Genomic DNA, 21,366 nt, shown 5'->3' on the forward strand with positions numbered 1-21,366 from the left:
TATTCTCAAATCTCAAACTTGGGCTAACCTGAAGATTTGATTTTCATCAATATACTTCGGTGCCTTTGAGCATAGTAATTCAGTTTTTCAATGAGTCCTCTTACGTGTACTTCTAAATGAAACAGCTTAAAGTGTATAATAATCACTATTAACCAATATGTTTGCATAAAAGTAGTTTCAAGATAGATGTTAGAATGGATGTGCGTTTCCAATGATTTAAGAATAAATGAGGAATTGTTGCATCACAAGTTCAGATAAAAAGACAGAAAAGATAAAAAAAGAGGGGTTTCATTGGTAAATTAACATCTATATCTACATCAATACCCTGCGAGCCACCAAAATGTTTGTGGCAGGGGGTGCAGCACCATGAGGAAATGGTAAGGGCTGAGGGAGAAAGGGTTTTTCAAATGGATGGGGGAAGGTGGGGGAACCTGAAAATAAAATAAACACACACACACACACACACACACACATATATATATATATATATATATATATATATATATATATATATATATATATATATATATATATAACGATTGTCCGGAAAAACTCATACGAGCGGCACTATAATGGGCTGACACAACATAACACAAATAGAAAAGAATAGACACATATAAAAGAACACTTACACGGTAAATTGTTCGAGCTTTCGGCCCTCTCAGGGGCCTTCTTCAAGAGAGACTGAAAATATCTTCTAATATTTTCAGTCTCTCTTGAAGAAGGCCCCTGAGAGGGCCGAAAGCTCGAACAATTTACCGTGTAAGTGTTCTTTTATATGTGTCTATTCTTTTCTATTTGTGTTATGCTGTGTCAGCCCATTATATATATATATATATATATATATATATATATACTCGTATAACTATGCGCAGTGCCTACCTTGTAGGTTAACACTTATTGTGTCGAACTGACTCCTGTGGGATTTCGGTTACAAGTATTCAGGTTTCTAATTGTTCTTGGAAAAATTGACATTTGTAAACCTGTCAGTCTTGCAGTCTATCTCTCTAATCTTATATTCGTGATCCCTCCGCCCGTAATACGTTGGGGTTCGTATTATGTTCTTGATGTCATCTCGTATATTGTAAACGCCGCTGGTAGTCCGTTTTAAAAACATTCCGTCTCCTTTTTTTAATTTCAAATAATGTTTCCAATGAGCCAACATAATATAAGGTTCGGTTTACGTGTTTAGTTCCACTGTTAAAACTAGGCACGTAGAACTAATTTGCTTCAATAAAAAACTTCACTATTCTCTCAAAATTGAATATTGATGAGGGCATACAGTCAATAGAAAGATTCCCGAATGGAGTTAATTATTGAGTGATTTTTTTTTAAGGTAATCTACCGGTTAAGGTAGGTTTTTTTTGATGGACACAACTACCAAACATATATTTTGTGACTACTAACAAAACACAACCCTAAATTCTACTCTACACCAGGTCCCTCTTCATCTCTGAGTACTTTCTTCCTCCCTTCATCCCGTCCAACATCCCTATCCTGTTCCTTCCCTTTCCTCTTTTGCCCAACATTCTACCCTCTATCACAGTCTTCAACATCCCACTGCCGGTCAACACCCCCTTCATCCACTTTTCCTGCCTCCATAGGATTGCTCCCAACAAACCCCTCTCTTCGCCCACCATACCAAGTACTTCCTCATTTGTTTTCTTCTCTGTCCATTTCACCTTTTCCATTCTTCTCCACACCCACATTTCAAAAGCCTCCAGTCTACGTCAAATATTAATTTAAAAGCAGTAATTTACGATTGAAAATAAATATTCCCAATCAGAAAATGTTACACCCCTATGCTACAAGCATGATAACCCCTTTCTTTATCAAGACATTAAAATAATTACTTTGCTCAGTAAAAATCAATCACTTCACAACTGGCGGCGTTCTCAATTTTTTTAAACATTGTAAACAATCACAGAAACAACACAGGCAATGCTAGCGTCACGCAACTGGGCTCAGAGAAGGCAGACAAGCCACTGAAGCTATCTGACCTCGTCCAGCGGCTACTCGCGTCGTCAGCACTTCATGCGGCACGAACGGGTACTACTTTCCGGATGACCCTCGTAGATGAGAGAAGGAAATTGGATAATGTAAATACAGAGTTAGGTATAAAAAAGTACAAAGATTTAAATAGTAAATTGAGATGGGTTAGAAATAGAGCAAAAAAGCGTAATGGAAGATGCAGTGCGAGGATATGGAAAGTCTGCAGAGGAATGGTGAAGTTGGTGCGCTATTCAACCAGGTGAAAAAACTATTGGTAAGTTAAAAGGGAATACCTGTGTTGAAAATCAGGTACGAGTCGGGAAAATTTCTAGTAGAGCCAGAAAAGATCCAAGAGACCTGGAAGATGGAAGTTCATCTCCATAGAGATGAACTGTATGGCAAAGAACTTAAACCAGCAAGGTCAGGTATATAAAGAGATGAATGTAGCTTAGGTCCAGGTTCGCTACTCGACGATGAGATAGAAAGGGCATTAAGGGAGATGAAGCTAAATAAGGCCGTCGGGGTGGATAACATTCCTTCGGAACTACTGAAATTTTTAGGAAAATGTGGGAGGAAATCCTGTATATGGGTTGATTCGTAGTATCTATTTGGAAAGAATCTCGCCGGAAGACTTTGTGAGATCGGTGTTAGTTCCTATTCCGAAAAAGGTAAAGGCTACATCATGTGAGGACTATAGGACGATAAGTTTGATATCCCACGCAGCTGAAGTTGTTCTCAGTATCATAAACAAAAGGATAGAGAGTAGGGCAAATGATTACTTAGGGGATGCTCAGTTTGGGTTTAGGAAGGGGAGAGGTCCGCGTGATGCTATCGCAGTAATGAGATTATTAATCGAGAGGAATATAGAACACAACCAGGAGGTATTTGCCTGTTTCGTAGATTTCGAAAAAGCGTTTGATAGAGTGAATTGGGAAAAACTAATGAGTATATTGCAGAAAATGGGAATAGATTGGAGGAAAAGGAGGCTAATCCGCAACCTGTACATGTCTCAGACTGCTCAGGTTCGAGTGGGGAACGGGGAGTCCGGTTGGGCAGTATTAGGAAGAGGTGTAAGGCAGGGTTGCCCATTATCACCGTTGCTGTTCAACCTGTATGCAGAGGAAATGATTAAAGAGGCATGAGAAGAACTGGAAGTAGGAATGAAAGTGAGCAAGGAATTCGTAAAATCAGTTAGGTTTGCTGATGACCATGCTTTAATTTGTCAGCCAGTTTGTCAGTTTTCTGAGTGAATTAGAAATTCAGTGCAATCGATAAGGGATGAGAACACATGTAAATAAAACAAGTGGTTTTCCAGAAAGAGAATGGCTAAGTTAAACGTTAAAATAGGAGGGCAAAAACTAGAGTAGGTGGAGCATTTTACATATCTCGGAAGTGTTTGTACCTAATTGGTCCAAGTAGTAGGGACATGAGAAGAAGAATGGCGTTAGGCGAATAAGATACTACAAGTAGGAGGGCGTTGATGACAGGGACGATGGGTATGAATGTTATGAAAAGGCTCGTTAAAACTTTGATTTGTAGCGTAGTTATGTACCGTGCGTATACATGGTCACTGAAGCAGGATGATAGACGCAGATTAGAGCCTTTTGAAATGCGGTTGTGGGGAAGGTGAAATGGGCAGAAATGAAAACAACTGAGGAGATGCTAGATAAGGTGGGGAAGGAGAGGGGATTTTTGGAGAAATCATTAGGAGGCAGGAAAGATGGCTGCAGAGCATATTACTTGGCAGGGGGATGTTGAAGACTTAGAAGATTGTGATAGAGGAGAGAATGTTAAGCGAACGAGGAAAGGGCAGAAATAAGATCGGGATGTTGGACGGGATGCAGGGAGGAAGGGAGTGCTCAGAGATGAAGAGGGGATTGTTGCAGAGTAATATATTGGCTTTTGTTTTTTTAGGAGGGACAAGATAATTATTTGGTAGTTGTATCCATTCAAAACCTACCTTAACCAGTAGATAACTAATAATAATAATTGAATAATTTTAATTCCTTAAAACAATTTATAATGCATCTCTCCTCTAAGAACAATCCTCAAGGTTATAAAGCATTCGAAGTCGCCTATTTTGTAAGAATAATGTATGTTGAGACACACTTGTTGTCAACAGAATTTACATTATGCTCGAGCTCATGGACTTGTAAATTGACTTACAGGTACACAAGCTTTGAAAAATTGATCCGGTAATTCAAGGTTTGTCTCACGGAAATCAGTCCAACATTCTTGTTTATGGCCACGGTTCTAGATATTTTGTACAGGGTATATGTATATCATAGCAATCGAAGGATTTCAAGTAGGAGAGATTTACAGGAATTTTTATCATAGGTTAAAATATCATAAGCAATTTTTTTTAATTTATAAGATTTCCCCAGTTGATTGCGATGGTATTGATGCTTCAATATCCGCGTACATTCGGTGCCACACGAAGAGGACTCACAGACTTATTTATATTTGTCCCCACCACGAAAATTCCCGATTCAAGTTTGGTTAACTGCAATTTTCAGTTTATAATGAGATGCATTGGAACAGAAACTCTGGAGCGTAGCAGTTTATATGTTTGCAGATTGAAATTAAATATACCTTGACTCTGATAGTATCGTAATTAAATTTAAAATGAGAAAGGATACATTAGACCACTAGCAGACTGGCATTACTCTTTGAGACGTGAATTAGACAGCATCCTCGTTGAATGATTCTCAAATTTCTGGATGTGATGGATCAGCAAAATATTTTTCGAGGTTAGAGAAACAGGTGGAGCAGTGACCTGCCAGCTAGTCTAGTGGCACACAGCCGGTTCGAGAGTGGTGGTCCACCGACCACCGCTTCTCCGCAGACCCAAGTTTGAATAGCACTACATTTTCATTCCGGAGCTTCATTTGCGGCTCCATGTTCGATTCGAGTGAAATCCGTTGGGCGGCAAACGCCCTGATTGATGGGAGTAAGAGAGAGAGAGAGAGAGAGAGAGAGAGAGTCTCTCTCGTGTTTTAGTGTTGGGGGCATCACTTCATCATCGAAGCTGTCGTCGCCCCTCCAGCATCCCCCATTCCCCCCCCCCCCTGGGCAATGCCAGCGGGGGGTTGATGGGGAAAGGGGGAGAGAAAGGTCTCCACAGGTGAGAACAGCGCGAAAGCGCCTCCCTCCGCGTCCAACAGCGCCGTGAGGCCTTGACCCGATTGTCACGGAATCCATTCCGCGTGCACATTAGCCCCCTCACACGCCATCTTCGATTTTTCTCGCGAAGAAAAACTTAACGTCCAAAAATATATATGCAAAACGAATAATGATTCAAGTGTCCACCGACAGAGGCTATTAAGTCAGTCGCCCACGGGCCAATACAAACCGTGGAATTCAACTTTCTTCGGGGGGTTCCAAAGCGGATTGAATATATGAGGGTAGGCTGAAAAGTATTGCACACATGCTTGTAGACGACATACTAAAACATATAGCAAGATCGGGCAAAAAGTACATTCAAATACAATTCTTAAGTTTCGCAATCATCTATATTTATTTTTCAAAATAGTCACCGTTAAGGCTAACACATTTCTCCCAACGTGTAACAAGTTTTTTCATACCGTCACTGAAAAACTCTTCCGACTTTTCTCGAATCCAGGGCTTGATAGCTGCTTGATATCTTATCTTCCGAGGTGTAAGGTGCAGAATAAAAAATAAAGGATAGAATCTAATTTATAAGGTATTATTCGATGAAATTTGAGACCCACGAAACTCTCTGAGGCAAACTCGCTAATCGACAAACCCGATCTTCACCACTTCGGGCAAGAATTGTGCGCTCTCGCATATCGATATGATTATTACGACCGAGGCGAAATCGACTGGTGTGGTGCGAGAAAAAAATGAGATACGACTTGAGCCATTCTAACTTATTTAAAAGTAAGAGGGTCTGCTTTAGCGGAAATCGATATTGGCTAAAAACGTCCATCCAAGCTGATATATTAAGTATACATGAACTCCCATTTTTCTCCGAGGACCAAAATAGTGGAGGCAACAGGCAGAGTTCGGCAAAATATAAATAGCTGCCGTTGCTTCCTTCACCTGACGTATATACCCCGAATCCGAGTGAATAGAGGTAATTAATTACAGCAGACTTGATTCAAAGTTCGGATCAAGTTGGCTTTAAATCAGTGAGTACTATATATTGGAGTGTTAGGGCAGGAGAATGGATTGAAGGCAGGAAAATAATAAAATCTAAAACGGGAGATGGAGAGAGAAAATATAGATATGTATGCCCACGTAAGGAGATTGTAGGACTTACTTGTAGCGATAGTATCAAAGTAATACGTAGGCAGGGGGAGTCAACATAATCATAGTACTGGATACTGAATAGAAGGGTAGTGAATGCGGAACAGGTGAACGACAGATATGTATCAGTAGAAATAAGAGCAGAACTGGTCAATCTAGCGGTAATCCAGGTGTACATGTAAACAGGTAGTCATGGGGAGGAAGAAGTACTTAGGGTCTTCGACCAGTAAGACGAAGTTATTGCAAACGTCTCATGAAGGAAACATAGAGGAGGGGGACTGACTGGTGGGTGAAGGAAGAGTATGGTTTAGGAGATAGGAATGACTGAAGTGCGAAAACTATGGAGCGTTGAAGGAGAAATAGGTTAAATATAGCTGTCATATGGTTTAAACTCCACAGTAGACGTAGGTACATGAGGAAAATGCCAGGATATACAGTGAGATATTTGTTAAGATTGTTGTACGGTAGGACAGATATTTAGGAATAGCGTGATCATCTTGCAATGTCTCCCAGGAACAGATGTGAGTTTGCATCACAATGAGCAGTCAGGAAGTATGACGTTAAATTTAAGATAGTGAGAAAGGGAATGATTACAAGAAAGTGGAATATAGGGAATCCAACAAGAGCAAAAAGGAAGGAGCACTTGGAATCAGTCCAGCGAGGATAAGGGGATGAACGGAATATAAGATAGATGGGAATATCTCAAACTAGGAATAAAGAAAGTGGTAAATGAAACCATAGAAATAATAAATAGAAAATAGGTTAAGAAGCCATTTATTATGGAAGATAGTATTATGGAGGAGGATAAGATAAGGAATGGAAGACTATCAGTGAGGAATCAGGGAGGAAGACAGATTGAGTGTGTCGGTCTGGCATCAGCTGCAGGCGTGAGTGAAGTTCCCACATAATTCTCCCTAGAATATGTAGCCCTGCCTTAGAAAGGAGCACCAGGAATTAGTCCAGCAAGGATAAGGGGATGATTGTGCAAAATTATTCACTAAGAACTGCACTGTCGAAGCTGTCAGTGCACTTGATTCCACAACTTACTAATTGATTCCACGACTACCGACTCCTTTTAAGGTTGAATTCTGGAAGGGAATGCCAAGAAATCCTGTGAGAAATGTATAACTCTGGATGGTGACTATCTAGAGAAGTCTTTAAGAATTACATAAACAAAATAAGTGTCTATCTTGATTATATTTTAGCATAAACTTAGTTTGTAAAACTCTCTAGTAGTTGTAGAAAGAGTAGACAGTGTTGAAAAATGATAGTTTAAGACCAGGAATACTTTCCAGCAAGATATAAAAGGTGTTAAAGGAAATCAAATCAAAGTATGCTGTTTAAATAGTTATGCTCCAGCAGAACCAATCAATAGTTTTGGAAAATGAGGAAGGAAGATTTTTAATGGAATGATTTGTATAATTTATGATGAAAGAATTGTGTTGTAATACTTCATAAGATCCGTCTGGACGACAGTCTAATATAAGGGAAAAGCAGCGTTATGTGAAGTCTATAAGTTTGATTTCATTCACAGCAAAGTATTACTTCAGACTAACAACAATAGAGTGGAGGCGAGAGTAAATGATTACTTAGCAGGAGATCAGTTTAGGTTTAGAAAGGGGATGGGTACAATATGAGTGATGCCATAGCAATAATGAGGTCATTTATAAAAAGGATAAATTGGACACAATAAATGAACTTTCTACAGAATATTGGGGTTGACTGGAGGGATAGACAACAAAAATCTATGCATGTTTCAGAGTGCACAATGGAGGATAAATGATGGGAGATTCAGCATTTCAGTGCAGGACAGGGCCTATCAGTATTCCTGTTGTCATCAGAATATATAAAGAAGAAACGATAAGGGAGGCATGGGAAGGGCTGAAGGCAGGAGTGAAAAGGTTGGTGAAGATATTAATAAGGAGCCTAATTTTATATTGGCTTGGAAAATTTGTTTTTGAGAAAGGAGGATAGGCATAGATAGGATAAGATTTTCATGTGTGTGTGTGTGTGTGTGAAGAAGTATGGGAAAAATAAAAAGGGCGAGAAATTGCCTGGAAAGAAGTGACAGAAGTATTTTGTCAAATCCACCATGAAACTGTTTTTTCCATTTGTCTACAGGGGCATAGGCACCCTTCAACTTACAACAACACAATCTAAATAGTTTATCATAATAATCAAACTCTCTCACTGCCATCTCTTCTTTTGATAAAATCATATAAATATTTCCTTTAAAATAAGATTTTAATCATCATCATCAAGACTTAAAAAATGAATTACGTGATTTGGTATGCCCTAGACTTCCCTGATGTTGATTCAAAGCAATGATACCCATACATAGGCCAATGACAATTTATTTTAATCAGCATTTCTGATTAATTAGTCTTTTGTGATGCATCTGTATGAAATATAGATCAAGGTATGAATGAATCAAACATAGTCACTTATCAATAATAATTATGTATTATTTACAAAATAAAATATTTACAAGTTTGCAAAAGTTTCATTGTAATAAAATAAATGTCACTATTAAAAATTGAGTCCTTTTTAAATATCTCATAAGTTACAGCAATACCACATCATGAGGTGGAATGGTTTACATATTTGAAGGATTAATCTGCTCCTAATGTTACCAGGTCTCGTTATATATTTGCCAACTAATCCACAAGGCAATGGCTTGTTGAATAACAATAGCATATTTGTCGTTGACCTGAGAGCCTCCCATGGATTGAGGAGCCTTGCATTACTAGTGAAGCAGGCAAAGGCGAAAACAGCTGATCTCAAATTTCACTCTAGCATCAATCACTACAGCACTTGAAGTTTGTCCCATTGTTAAATCGGCGATTTTAGAATAAAATATCCTAAAAAGTCCTCACTATAAAAATTAAAATATATATACAATATAAAAAAAATAAATCTGTCTATATTTACAAGTCATTGACATTATTAACACCGCCACAAAAGTTGGGCAATTAAATTGCAGTCTCACTGAGCATCACTCAATTTATAACTGAGCATGTGCATTGTTTGTCAATAAATCACCATAGTCCACTTTTCTCAGACAAACTTGGAACCCTATCCGTTACTTATAATACCATCGTTACTGTTGTACTTTGTCTTTAAGTTTTCACAGAAAGGTGACATGGGTTTGTTTGACCCCTTCACGATGACCTGTACACCCTTCCAATCAGCATACGAATCACTCTTCCAGTCTTGCTCTCTTCCTTCCGTGCCTCACTCCTCATCTTCTCCTTGTCCTGACTCCACTCATCTTTGAGCTTCACATTATCAGGTCCCCACAGCTTGCTAGGTCTGTAACCAGCCTTCAACGTCTGCCATAAAGAGAAGAAGAATCCAGCAATTAGATATTTGAAGTGTACATTGACACACACTGACAAAGCAACATTCTGCCTTATTTATCAATTTACAAAGTGAATTTCTAAAGTGTCCAAGATATTTTAATCCACATAATATGTTTCATGCCCCCTTTTCTATATTATACTGCAATAACATTTACCAGTTTTGTCATACCCACGTAAATCAGCTTGAAATTTTGAAACAAGGTTTTAGCAAAGTACAAACTAAAAATTGACAATTTTATAAAATTAGTAAAATGAAAAATACTACAATTTAATCTAACAAATAGAAGTCTTCATTATGAAAACAGAATGCTTTGTGGTAATATTGGCGAATATGAGTAACTGGATATGAGAATAATATCATCTTTGTTGTATATCTCAGGATATATTAGTACTATTCTACGGATAGTTAAACAGCCTAAAAGAAAGACTTCAAGTGGTTTGACAAAACTTCTTGCCTAAAGTGACAGTGCGGCATAATTTCATGCAAACCTATTTTTATGTTCAAAGTAAAACTCTTTAAGATTAGCCAGAGGCACTCTTTTAGGCAAACTCCTCCTGTTGGGGCTTAGTGTGGTTTGACTTTAAGCTGTTTCTGCAATTATTCATTTGCATTTATTCTAAGAAGGTATATTTTCTTACCTCCCACAAAGTTGACTTGCGATGTTTGTACATGGCATATATTGCCCAGAGTGGCAACTGAAGGACGCCAATAACAAGAAGCAGCCAACCAAATCCTGTGAAATACAAAAGTATGATGTTTAAAATTCTTTGCCATTCATGACATCAGTCAAAATCATCTCTGAATGAATATGGTTTCATGAGTTCATATATTGGAATTTTCATCCACTGATGAACTGGTTATTCACTCTTGAATTTCACCATTTTTACTTTTCATCCCATGTTACTTACCGACAGCAATATCGGGATAGATATATGCTCCATATCGCAGTGGTTCCAAGGTGATGATGGTGTAGGTAAGGATGACAATCAGGAAAAGAGGTGTGAGTATACCCCAACACAACCTCCAATACGGTCCCACCTTGAACCCTAGCATGAACTCCACATCATGGCAGAAGTTCTGTACGCCTGGAAGTTAATTCAATATATACACTGATTACTGACCATGTTTCTCATATTCCTAGATGAGTTCACGAGGAATAATAATTAGCATCCATTTCAATATTAGTTTAAATGTGAAGTAATAAATATCTCTTACCATATATCCAAGCGATGGCAACTATTTCACAAACTGCTAGGATGAAAATGACAAAAGATCCAGCAAAATAGTCCACAAGGTTTAGGATATACTGGCCTCCCTGTGAAAGTGAAAAATATCATGAGTAATCTACATTTCAAAGGTTCAACTCATACTATATGTCTGTACATATACTGGTTTGAAATGAATACTTTAGAACTTCTTATTCAAATAGATTCCTATGCTTAGGGGTATTTTTATTTTATCAAAGAACAAGATTATCACGCAATTTCATCTTCCATGTGGGGAAGTTGGTATGTTCCACTAAGTAAGCAGAGGCAGACACATGACAATAGATATCAGTGGCCTCCAACTCATAATAGTGGTCTAAAATTTGTGGTAATGAGTTCAAGTTTATGTGGATAAGTATTTATGCTAGAACATAATTTTCTGATTCATATAGCATAGTACCCACCAACATAGCATCTGAAGTTCACATAATATAAATATTAAGAGGTGAAATTCATACAGAGGTAGAAGTTGTGACCTTGCAGCTTCATATTGGATGTTGATGTATATATATTTAGAGCATCATTTTTTTAAAAGTAGGTTTTAGTGCAGGATTATGTCTTCCCCTTTTCAGTAAAGCTACCATCATGCCCAAATGGATTAAACACAGGTATACCCTTTTGCCCCTAGCAATGCACTTAATTCTCCAACTGGTGCATTCTGAATGAATAATTTCATGTAATATAATCCATGAAATGCCCCTAATTCCCTCGAAATCTTATATACATATATATATATATATATATATATATATATATATATATATATATATATATATATATATATATATATATATATATATATATATATATATATATATATATATATATATACATATATATAGGTATGTTCTACTAGTCTCAGCACGCCTGTCAGAAATCAGCAATGTCTTAAAAGCTTATGATACCTTCTCTTGCTTGAAAGCCATTAGGCCTAAATGGTTATACCGTCCACTCCCTCGCTTGTATTATCTGTGCTCATGGATACCCCATCAAGAACAGATAACCAAATATACTTGGAAAATATGGTCATGATGAGAACAAATTCACTTTGTATGAATCAAAATTGTTAACAAGTGAATGCAATTAGGAAACTAATGCATTCTCCTTTTTCATTTCTTGTGGTTAATTCGAGTTTTTAGCAAAGGAAATAATAACTTTTTTATATTTTCTCAGTCATTTTCATAATGATGGAATCAGAGTTCTTTAAGAACTCAACATTATCATCAAGTGAGCCGTAGAAGTTATTTGTTTCTATGAGCTAAATCAATCACATAGCCCTGGGTCAAATCATTGTGGTGGCACCATGTTACAGCAGTATTTCTACTTTGTGCGCTATGTATAGAGAGCATTTCAACTGGAGCGTGCCACCATCCATCAGATGGGACATAAAACCCTCTTGGTGCCTGTTGTTAAGAGCAAGCTTATGATTTACACACCAGATTTCTCTCCTCCCATTCTTCCCCAACTCTCTGAAAAACCCAATTTCTCCCAAATCACCCACACACATACCCCAAATGTTGCACATAGCCTCTGTTGTGGGTCTGTAGTGGTGGGTCACAAATAACTAATAATAATACATTTATTTTTACAGTATTTTACGTAAGATGAATATGATGGACAACTTTTATGTTGACATTTAGTGACAAGTAGGAATGTCATGCTAGCATATTTTGTTTTTCTTGGTGATTTATTTTGGAATTGAATTACTCTGTTGTAGATAAAATTGAATCTAATTTTTATTTTTTAAATCCTAAATAAAGTATTGATGGAAAGGCTAACAAATTACTCACTGGTGTTATATACACAAGGCCAGCAGCAAATCCTAAAAGACAAATCATTGCTGCCACCATCCATTGCTTAGTGTTAGGGAACTGATCACGGAAAACTGTTGCCAAGGCTCCAACAAAAGGAACTGCACTTCCAACTCCAAGGGTGAACAACATGAGAAAGAATAATACTGAGAAGACCTGTAAAAAGGAAACATTTTTATCAAAACCACAAAAATTATATCTCCAAAACTTCCATTAAACTGAAGTCAACAGTGTTAGAATACCCGGGTGCAAAGATACTCGTGGTGTGAGTCTTTTTTAACTTCCTTTGAAGCAACACAATATTCAAATACATATCTTTAATTCAAAACATTTAGTAGGTCTCAAATGCAAAAGCCAAAGCTTATTTGGCTTTTGAATTATACTGCCAATTATTGAATTCTCTGAGGATTCATTGAAGGATTTTGGCATTTATTCACTTTTGAAGATGCACTCACCTGAGGAACATACTGGAATTTGGCAATAGCATCAGGGTATGAGATAAATGCCAGGCCAGCACCACCCTTGACTACTTGGGAGATGTCAGATACACCAGACTCATACGCCAAATTTCCCAGGATTGAAAATATCGTGAATCCAGCTAACAGGCTGGTGAATGTGTCCATGGCTGTCACTATTATTGCATCCCTGAAATTTGGGAAGAATAAATTCATCATTACCTGACTTTACACAAATAAACTAATTAAATATATGCATGTGTGACTGATGGTTGAGGCCGAGACTTTGTGGAAATCCATTGCAAACAGGAGTTTCAGAAATAACTTTGCAGCTTCCACATAAAATAACTTATTTATTTTCTACTAGTTTCGCTACACTGTAGCATCTTCAGGAACGTACTTGGACTTCAGGACGTTCCTGAAGATGCTACAGTGTAGCGAAACTAGTAGAAAATAAATAAGTTATTTTATGTGGAAACTGCAAAGTTATTTCTGAAACTCCTGTAAATATATGCATGTGTTTGTGTTTACATTCATGGATGGTTGAAAGGTTCAGTGTGTTCCCAGTGCACAATTGAGTCGAGGTTTTTGTGGGTTTTCTGCTGGGTCTGGGTTTCAGTTGCCAACATTTGGATGACTGACTCTGTCACCATCCTCAGGGTATTAATCATGTATGTATCGATAGTTTTTTGTCACCTTTCCATATAGGGCATACCCAGAAGTTAGGACATTTAGACCAATGGGAACACACTCTCTTTGCATTCATGTGCGATGATGGTATTATCAGTCTCTTACCTGTGGACGTTATGCCTAAAGGGGTTGTATGAGGCATATGTAACAATGGTTCCAAATGACACTCCCAGAGAGAAGAATGACTGTGTTACCGCAGCGTACCAAACCTAGAAAAGAAGAAATAAATGAATTTATGCCCTTTATTCTTGGGTTAAATGATTCTTTTTAGAGCAAATACTCATACTTTAGAGAGTAATTTAATTGATAACTGCTTTAAGCTTAAATTCCAAAATATGAATATTCACATTAGCTCCAAAAAGGAGCAATACACTTTCTCTTGACAAGAAGATGTAACTCTTTTGTCATCTTAAAAGGTTGTCTTGATGTTCTTAAGCTATGGTTTGTTAGTTAGGTAGGTATATGCATATCACCTGTATAACCATTGCGCCATAGCCCAATAATATTGAATAAACTATAATCAGGGTCATTTATTTTTTTAAATCATGGAGCAAAACTGCCTAGCAAATAATAAATGTCGAAGAAAGGTGATGGTTTCGGTGGGGCAATGATACTGCATATCAACTACTATGCCATGCATTCATGAGCACCAAAACACCAAAAAATAAAGATAATCGGTGGACATTAGCCTCAAGTGATATGCCACTATGGCTGCTATAAGGTACATCAACATATCTAAATTTGATTGACTGTTTTAATCTGAAAATAATGGTCTGACAGAGGCCGTATCTCCGATTTGAGAAATCAATATCAACGCTCTTACAATGATGGGACAGTCGTAAAGTTAAAGAAAAAATATTAATTCAATATTCTATTCAGATGTTGAAATAATTATCTTTGAGATATAAGTGAACACCTGGGGAAATGAAAATACTTTCAAAACAAAAATTCTTTCTCCTATAATTTTGCCCTCCGGCAAAAAAATAATAAATTTACTTTTCTGTTTAAATATGATGAAATCTTATAACTAATATATGTACAACCCACAATAAGAGAGAAATTTATCATCACTGGGCTGAATTATTTTTTACCTAGGAAGATAGTTACTTGATGCAAAGAAATGGCAACCCGTTGTATGCATTTGGGCGGAGCAACAACATCGAGTTGTCTTTCATCAACTCCGCCATGCCAAAAATGTCTTTTTACTTTTGGTTTTGTGAGCACATAAAAATAAAAATGTTTTACCATGCTATTAATCTCATTTTTGTGGTGTTTTCATAATTTCACCATATTCATTAGCCAAGACATCATATGTTAAATGTTACAGTTAAAAGTTTGAGGCTGGTACTACCTAAATTATTCTGTAAGCAATTAAGGAGTCTAAAGTTAACATCTTAACAGTTGAAAAAAATATTATTGAGAAATATTAGTCCTTAAAATAATATGTTATTATGAATAACAGTGTAGGCATATTTATAGCTAAATAGATATTAAATAGATAAATATAATATTAATGCAAAAATATCATTGTAATAATATTTTTTCATATTATAGGAGCACAACTTATGCCAAGTACCCACATGGCTGAACATCCATTGTTTTACTTAAAAAAGTACAAACATTAACTTCGCCATGCCAAACCTAAATATCATATATTTATGAATAGATGGAATTCCAGATTCTAAACTAGACATAACAGTATGGAATAGCAACTCTTAAGTCTTTAAAAATGTCATATATTACATATCTGTCAACAAGATAGGTGATAAGTAAGTACCGCCATGTGTGGAACATTTGATAAAAATATATACATGAGTGTAGTGTGCCTACCTTGGGGTTCAGGAGCTCACTGAACTTGGGCTTAATGAAGAAAGTGATGCCCTCGAGGGCTCCTGGCAAGGTGCAACCTCTTATCAACAGAGTGATCAGCACTATGTATGGAAATATTGCCATGAAATATGCAGCCTTTCCAGAACTTTGGACTCCTTTGATCACCAGCAAGTAGATTGCAAGCCATGCAAACAAAAGGCATAGAGTGAGCCTCCATTCTGGCACGCCAATGCCATCGTCAATACCATTTTCTGTCTCCTGTAGCACATATTTCCTAGGGAAGAAGTTAAATCATGTAATATGACACTAATACAATATGACATATACAAGATTTTTAAAATTATTACATGTATTTTAATAGATGGGTAATTGATAGCAAAGAGATGATTAGAAGGTTGATTATTAAAAAATTAAGGGATAGATGTAAGTTTGAAAAAAAATTTTCAACTTTGCATTTATGAGACACTTAAGAAAAGTCTACCAGCTAAAAACAATGGTTGGAAATGTGTCATTTTTAAAATTAATTTTTGCTCTGCCCGAATGCTTTGTTTCTGAAGATTGCTCAATGAAATGCTATTTTTAGAAACTAAATTGACAGCAAAGAATTTTTTAAATTAGTCAAGCAATATATGGGATTGAATGAATGTTTTTGTATCTGCCAGCCTTTAAAAAATATTGCCAAATCACTATTTTTTATTTTCCTTGTGAATTCAGGCCCCTGTAGGTAAATATTACAAATTATCAAATCAAGAGTAAGGCTGAACTAAAATTCTGATGCCGTAAATATTGCTATCTGAAGTTTTATTCTCATGCATACACAATCTAAATCTTTTTTTTGATAAAACATTTCCAAAGTGTGCATAGAAAATAAACAAACGTACTGCATATGACCAATTTAAGTGAAGCAAAGATGTACAACTGATAACTGAATGACCCTAAACCAATATCCTATCATTCCAAATCAGAAATCCTGGCCATGTTTCCACTTAATCTTCTTCCAAAAGTAAGGAAAGACTAGAAAATATAGGTAAAGAGTTATGATACCCAAAGTGTTGTGTATATTTTTTCAATTGTAGTGCAGAGCCACTACCAATACTTACAAGAAATAAAGCTCAGAAGAACTCCTTGAGCCACTAGCATTCTTCACTATAACTTCTGGAATATTTGTCAAATTATCTACGGTATACTTTTCCGCCGCTAGAGTGTTGTTTGTGGTCAGTCCATGGGAATTTCTCACTGAATCAAAGCAGTCGTTCCACTCAGGACGACATTTAGCCCATGGCAGTTCAGATTGAAATGAGGCGGCAAAGTAGAACACAGTTAGGCCCATGAGGGAACAGTAATATGTCACCACACAGATGATCGATATGATCTGCCCATATCCAATCCCTGGAAATAAATAAATATTTGATTATTGCTTTTCCACAAGCAATGTAACATGCAATATAGGCACCTATATTTAAGTCTAGGAGAAGCATATCTAATAAAAATAATTCGTTAGTAATATACAGTATTAGTTTCACTTTAAAAATGTAATCAAAGCAATCAGTAATAGCTGTATGATGATTTTTCCTGCTTGACTAGTCCAGTTTATTTTATAAGACTGTTAATTGAATAATGAATCATTTGAAACACTTCAAGACTGCAAAAGAGATATTTCTAGCTAAAACAGCCCCTACTGGCCACATTTATTAAAGAACTATATCATTCGAAAGTCTCCTTATATGAGAGTGCATGGGAATATAAAACAAACCCAAGATCTAACAAGTACCACTAGGACAAAGAGCTTAAATAACACGAGCTGTTTGTGTATTGATAAGAGAAAGGCAAGCACACTGCTGTAGGGAGAGCATGTAATGAAATAAGTTTTTTAAAAAGGGACTCAGGGAACTACACAGGTCGATTCGCCCTGATGCTTGCCCAGTAATTTGATCATTTGCACATTAGGATGTAAAATCAAGCTATATATTAATCCACTCAAAATATAAATCAGTAGTAAATGATATTTATCCATACAATTGGTGCATTAAATGAATGTATAATGTAGGATAGTAACATTTTATCGATTATTACAACATTGAACTTGATAGTACACATTGTGTTCTCCTCCGTAGTGCTCTGTACGGACCTTATGTGATTACTGATAAGATTTGAGTGCGTCAGTGTTGTCATTCGTTTAAGAGTGAAAGGACAAATGTCCTCGATGATTATGACAGAAGTGACCGCCCCCTCGTCTATGATCATCAATGAACTACACCTGAAAATTGACGAAAAGTTCGTTAAAACCCTACTTTTACGATATCTGAAATCATGAGAAAGTTTTCCACAGATTTCAACGACTCTGTTGCATGGAAACACGGCTGAAAAGTTAGGCTACAGCACTTGTTTTGTGCTCGTCTCGACGAGGAACTTCAAAAGATGCCGTCATCGGTTGCCTGTGATCTCTCAGGCGGCAGAATTTTGTGCTGAAGGAATTTGAAAATTAGTCCAGAGTATTGACATGAATGTTTAAAATCTGTTTGGAGAATATGTATAAAATATTGGAGATGCTTAGGTTTGAGATGAAAATGTTAAATTTTCTGCATCTATTCAAGTGTATTTTTTTCATAGCATTACGGAGGTTACTTTCTTTTGTATAAATTGTACGAGCCATCAGTTTATAACCATCGGTTAAGCTCCCTCTCAAGTTTCTCTCGTGCATTTCAGGCTATTCTCCCCCCGCCCCCCCCCCAATACCCCCCTTTTGAGAGGGGGGGGATGGGCATTTTCCCCCCAGGGGTCTCTCACCCTTCATGGCAGGCACCACCTCCCAGATCTTGACGGAGCCTCTGCTGGAGAACTGGCCGATGGAGAGCTCCATGTAGTAGAGTGGCTTCCCGACGATGAACAGAACTATGAGGTATGGGATGAGGAACGCCCCTCCGCCGTTCTCGTAGGCGGTGAACGGGAACCGCCACACGTTGCCCAGGCCCACGGACATGGCGATGCAGGAAAGCAGGAACTCGGTCTGGTTGGACCATTGCTGGCGCCCGGAGCCGTCCTCGGCGTCGACGGGCGTCGATCCGGCGCCCGCCGACGATCCGTCAAACGATGGCGCCGCGGCGCCGTTGACCAGCTGCGGCGCCACGCGGTTGCCCGGAGGGAAGCTGATCATGCTCAGCTTACCCTCTGGGGCGCCGTTGAAAGCGAGGTTTGTCACGCCCAGCTCCTGTGCAGAGAAGAATTTCGGGGAGAATGTATAGTCATGCCAGAAGCGTCAACAGTTCATAAATTAACAACATGGGGGATCGTTTCTTTCTCTCCTCTCTCTGTGAGTCTCGTGAAAATTTCATTTTGCATTGATTTTCTAAAAGAATTTTCCTCGGTGGATTGAATACAATATGTTCATCGGAACTGGTGGAGATAATCAGAAGAAACATGCGAGGAGAAGTGTTGCAGAGTTACATGGAAGATCTGCGAAAATCAAGTTTATGATATTTTCAAGAGATATATTCCAGTCGCTGGATCTCGGGGAGTTGGGACCTCCTTTTGGTCCATCGACTCTCCCCACGAGGCGGGAGCAGAAGAGCGGGGGGCTTGCTCCTTCCTCTCAAGCGGTACATGGACGCATACTCACTCCCCCAAGTGCCGCACGGAGGGTGGGAAACTCTAGGGATGGTCATCCCCGTGGAATGCACACCCCGAGTTGCTAGGGCCTGGACGCCAGCCATTCCAGTCGATTGTGTCTCATTTTCGGAGCGCAAGACGAGGTCCTCGACATCTTCATAATTCCAATTTACCCTTACCAATCCTAGCAGAATACACCAACTTCATTTTAAGGAAATAATAACCGCATCCGCTTCTCGTCGGAGCAATTTCAAAAAAGTGGCAATAACGAAAGCTATCCAGAAAATAACTTACGCTTCGGCCAAGCGTGGCGGTGGGCGGGACTAGAACCACCAACTTGGTGTCTAGACCTCTCTACAAACATTGCGCATTCTGCTGTGGTAGAGTGTGTGGACAGAGTGTGGTTCTTCTAATTTGCTCGCATTGAGAACTGTTCAAATGTACGCTGCAATATAAAACCCCACGATTTGTGAACTGCGACCTGTGATTAGGTTTTTTACTGGCCAAAAACTAATAGCCAATCGGCAACTTTGTGTTGAAGTATACGGAAGCGGAAAAACAAGTGAAGGCGGAGTGAGGCAGTGGTGCATTCTCAGTTTAAAAATGGGCATAGCACCAATATTCAAGACGAGCACCAATATTCAAGACGAGGACCAAAGTGAGCAGCCTAGCATTTTTAATAGATTAGAACTAACGGAGAAAATTAAAGAAATAATTCGTGAAAATCGCCCATCTGCGATCACGGATCTGTCTCGCTAGGCGTGACTCGCAAGGCAGCGCTTTGACAGTGACTCAGAATTGCATGCTGGGGTAGTGGTTTAAAACTTAAGGTGCTAGATTTCTTCAGAGTCGGAATTGAAAAGCTTTGTGTATCGTAATGATATATACTCAAATTGAATGGCACAACTATGTAGAAAAATGCTTTAAGAATGTGCTATTGAAATGTATATAATAAAACTTTGTCTTGTCACTAGTTTCATAATTTTTATTTCAAAACGTAAGTTACGTAGCCGTACTTAAAGTGAGTTCACGAGGAAGCTTGGCAACATGACGTGAGGGGTACAAACGTTGAAAATCAATGAAAGACGCGGACGGGCCAAATGAAGGCGGTTCGCCCGAGGGCTCGGGGAGGCTGCGTAAGGCCTTAGCAATCGCTTGTCTGCCCGCCTGGCGCCCCCCGCGGCGACAATGGGAACCGACGGCGGAGAAATGGGAGCGGCGAGCACTCCCACTGGACATGCGTAAAAAAACCAATCTGCCAGGGGCGGAAAAATCAGAACCACAACAGGATCCACCAGAACCACCAGATTAGAGATTTCCCTCCGCCACGGACTCTCTGTGCAGGCGTCGTATGCAATGTGAAGTGAAGATGGAAGAGCGCCGTGCTTTCATGATGAAGACGAGGCAAGATTGAGGAAGATGCTCACTGCAGCGAAGAAGAAAAGTCGTCGGAGGAGGAACCGCTCAAATCCTAAATACAAATGATCGAATTTCCGGCTTTCATCATTTTCATCATTCCGGCTTCGGAGTCGCGTGCACTTCCGTCGGATGAATGATTGAAGCGGTCGACAACATTCGAGTACGGCTGAAGCAATTAGGGAATTCTTTTCCGTTGGCGGACACGAAAGCTCCCAATTATTTCCCGAAGGACCAATCGTGATAGAAAAAATATTTATACGGCAACCAATTCATACGCCATCATTAATATGTTTGAAGAACAGAATCGCCGTAAAGGGGTCGCAATAATAATACGATGGTAGGCTAAAAACTTATGCAAACATGCTTGTAGACCAAAAACAAAATGACCTCTTCAGAAGCACTCATGGTGGCATGTGGAAGTAACATTCTCCCCCCAAACAGGCATGAGAAGGTTTGAGGTCGTTACATTCAGCCAATGTATTTTGAGAAGCGGAAGTATGGAGATGTGTTCTAGTGCTATGTCAACGCGAGTTATGTAGAACTAGATACATCGGATGATTGTTACGATCTCATACTTGCACACGCGTGTGTTGAGGGGTGGAATGTTACTTCCACATACCACCAGGAGTGCTTCATTGAAGGTCATTTTGTTTGTGGTCTACAAGC

The 21,366-nt window shown here is 38.4% G+C and overlaps 1 protein-coding gene across 2 annotated transcripts in view; it reads right to left on the reverse strand.

Annotated features, from left to right (window-relative positions):
• Positions 1 to 8,733: 8,733 nt before the first annotated feature.
• LOC139690639 (sodium-dependent nutrient amino acid transporter 1-like) overlaps positions 8,734 to 21,366 on the reverse strand; it is a 77,824-nt gene continuing 65,191 nt past the window's right edge. For both annotated transcript variants that reach the window (XM_071588124.1, XM_071588125.1), the window contains exons 3-12: positions 18,463 to 18,883; positions 16,776 to 17,064; positions 15,676 to 15,949; positions 13,951 to 14,054; positions 13,156 to 13,345; positions 12,680 to 12,856; positions 10,840 to 10,939; positions 10,533 to 10,709; positions 10,263 to 10,357; positions 8,734 to 9,593 (exon numbers count right to left, since the gene is read on the reverse strand). In XM_071588124.1, coding sequence (XP_071444225.1) covers positions 9,423 to 9,593; positions 10,263 to 10,357; positions 10,533 to 10,709; positions 10,840 to 10,939; positions 12,680 to 12,856; positions 13,156 to 13,345; positions 13,951 to 14,054; positions 15,676 to 15,949; positions 16,776 to 17,064; positions 18,463 to 18,883 — 1,998 coding nt within the window. In that variant the 3' untranslated portion in view covers positions 8,734 to 9,422. The remainder of the gene's footprint in view (positions 9,594 to 10,262; positions 10,358 to 10,532; positions 10,710 to 10,839; positions 10,940 to 12,679; positions 12,857 to 13,155; positions 13,346 to 13,950; positions 14,055 to 15,675; positions 15,950 to 16,775; positions 17,065 to 18,462; positions 18,884 to 21,366) is intronic.

Source organism: Hetaerina americana, unplaced genomic scaffold, assembly GCF_022747635.1.
Source record: "Hetaerina americana unplaced genomic scaffold, ioHetAmer1.1.p SCAF_3, whole genome shotgun sequence".
NCBI classification, from domain to species: domain Eukaryota; kingdom Metazoa; phylum Arthropoda; class Insecta; order Odonata; family Calopterygidae; genus Hetaerina; species Hetaerina americana.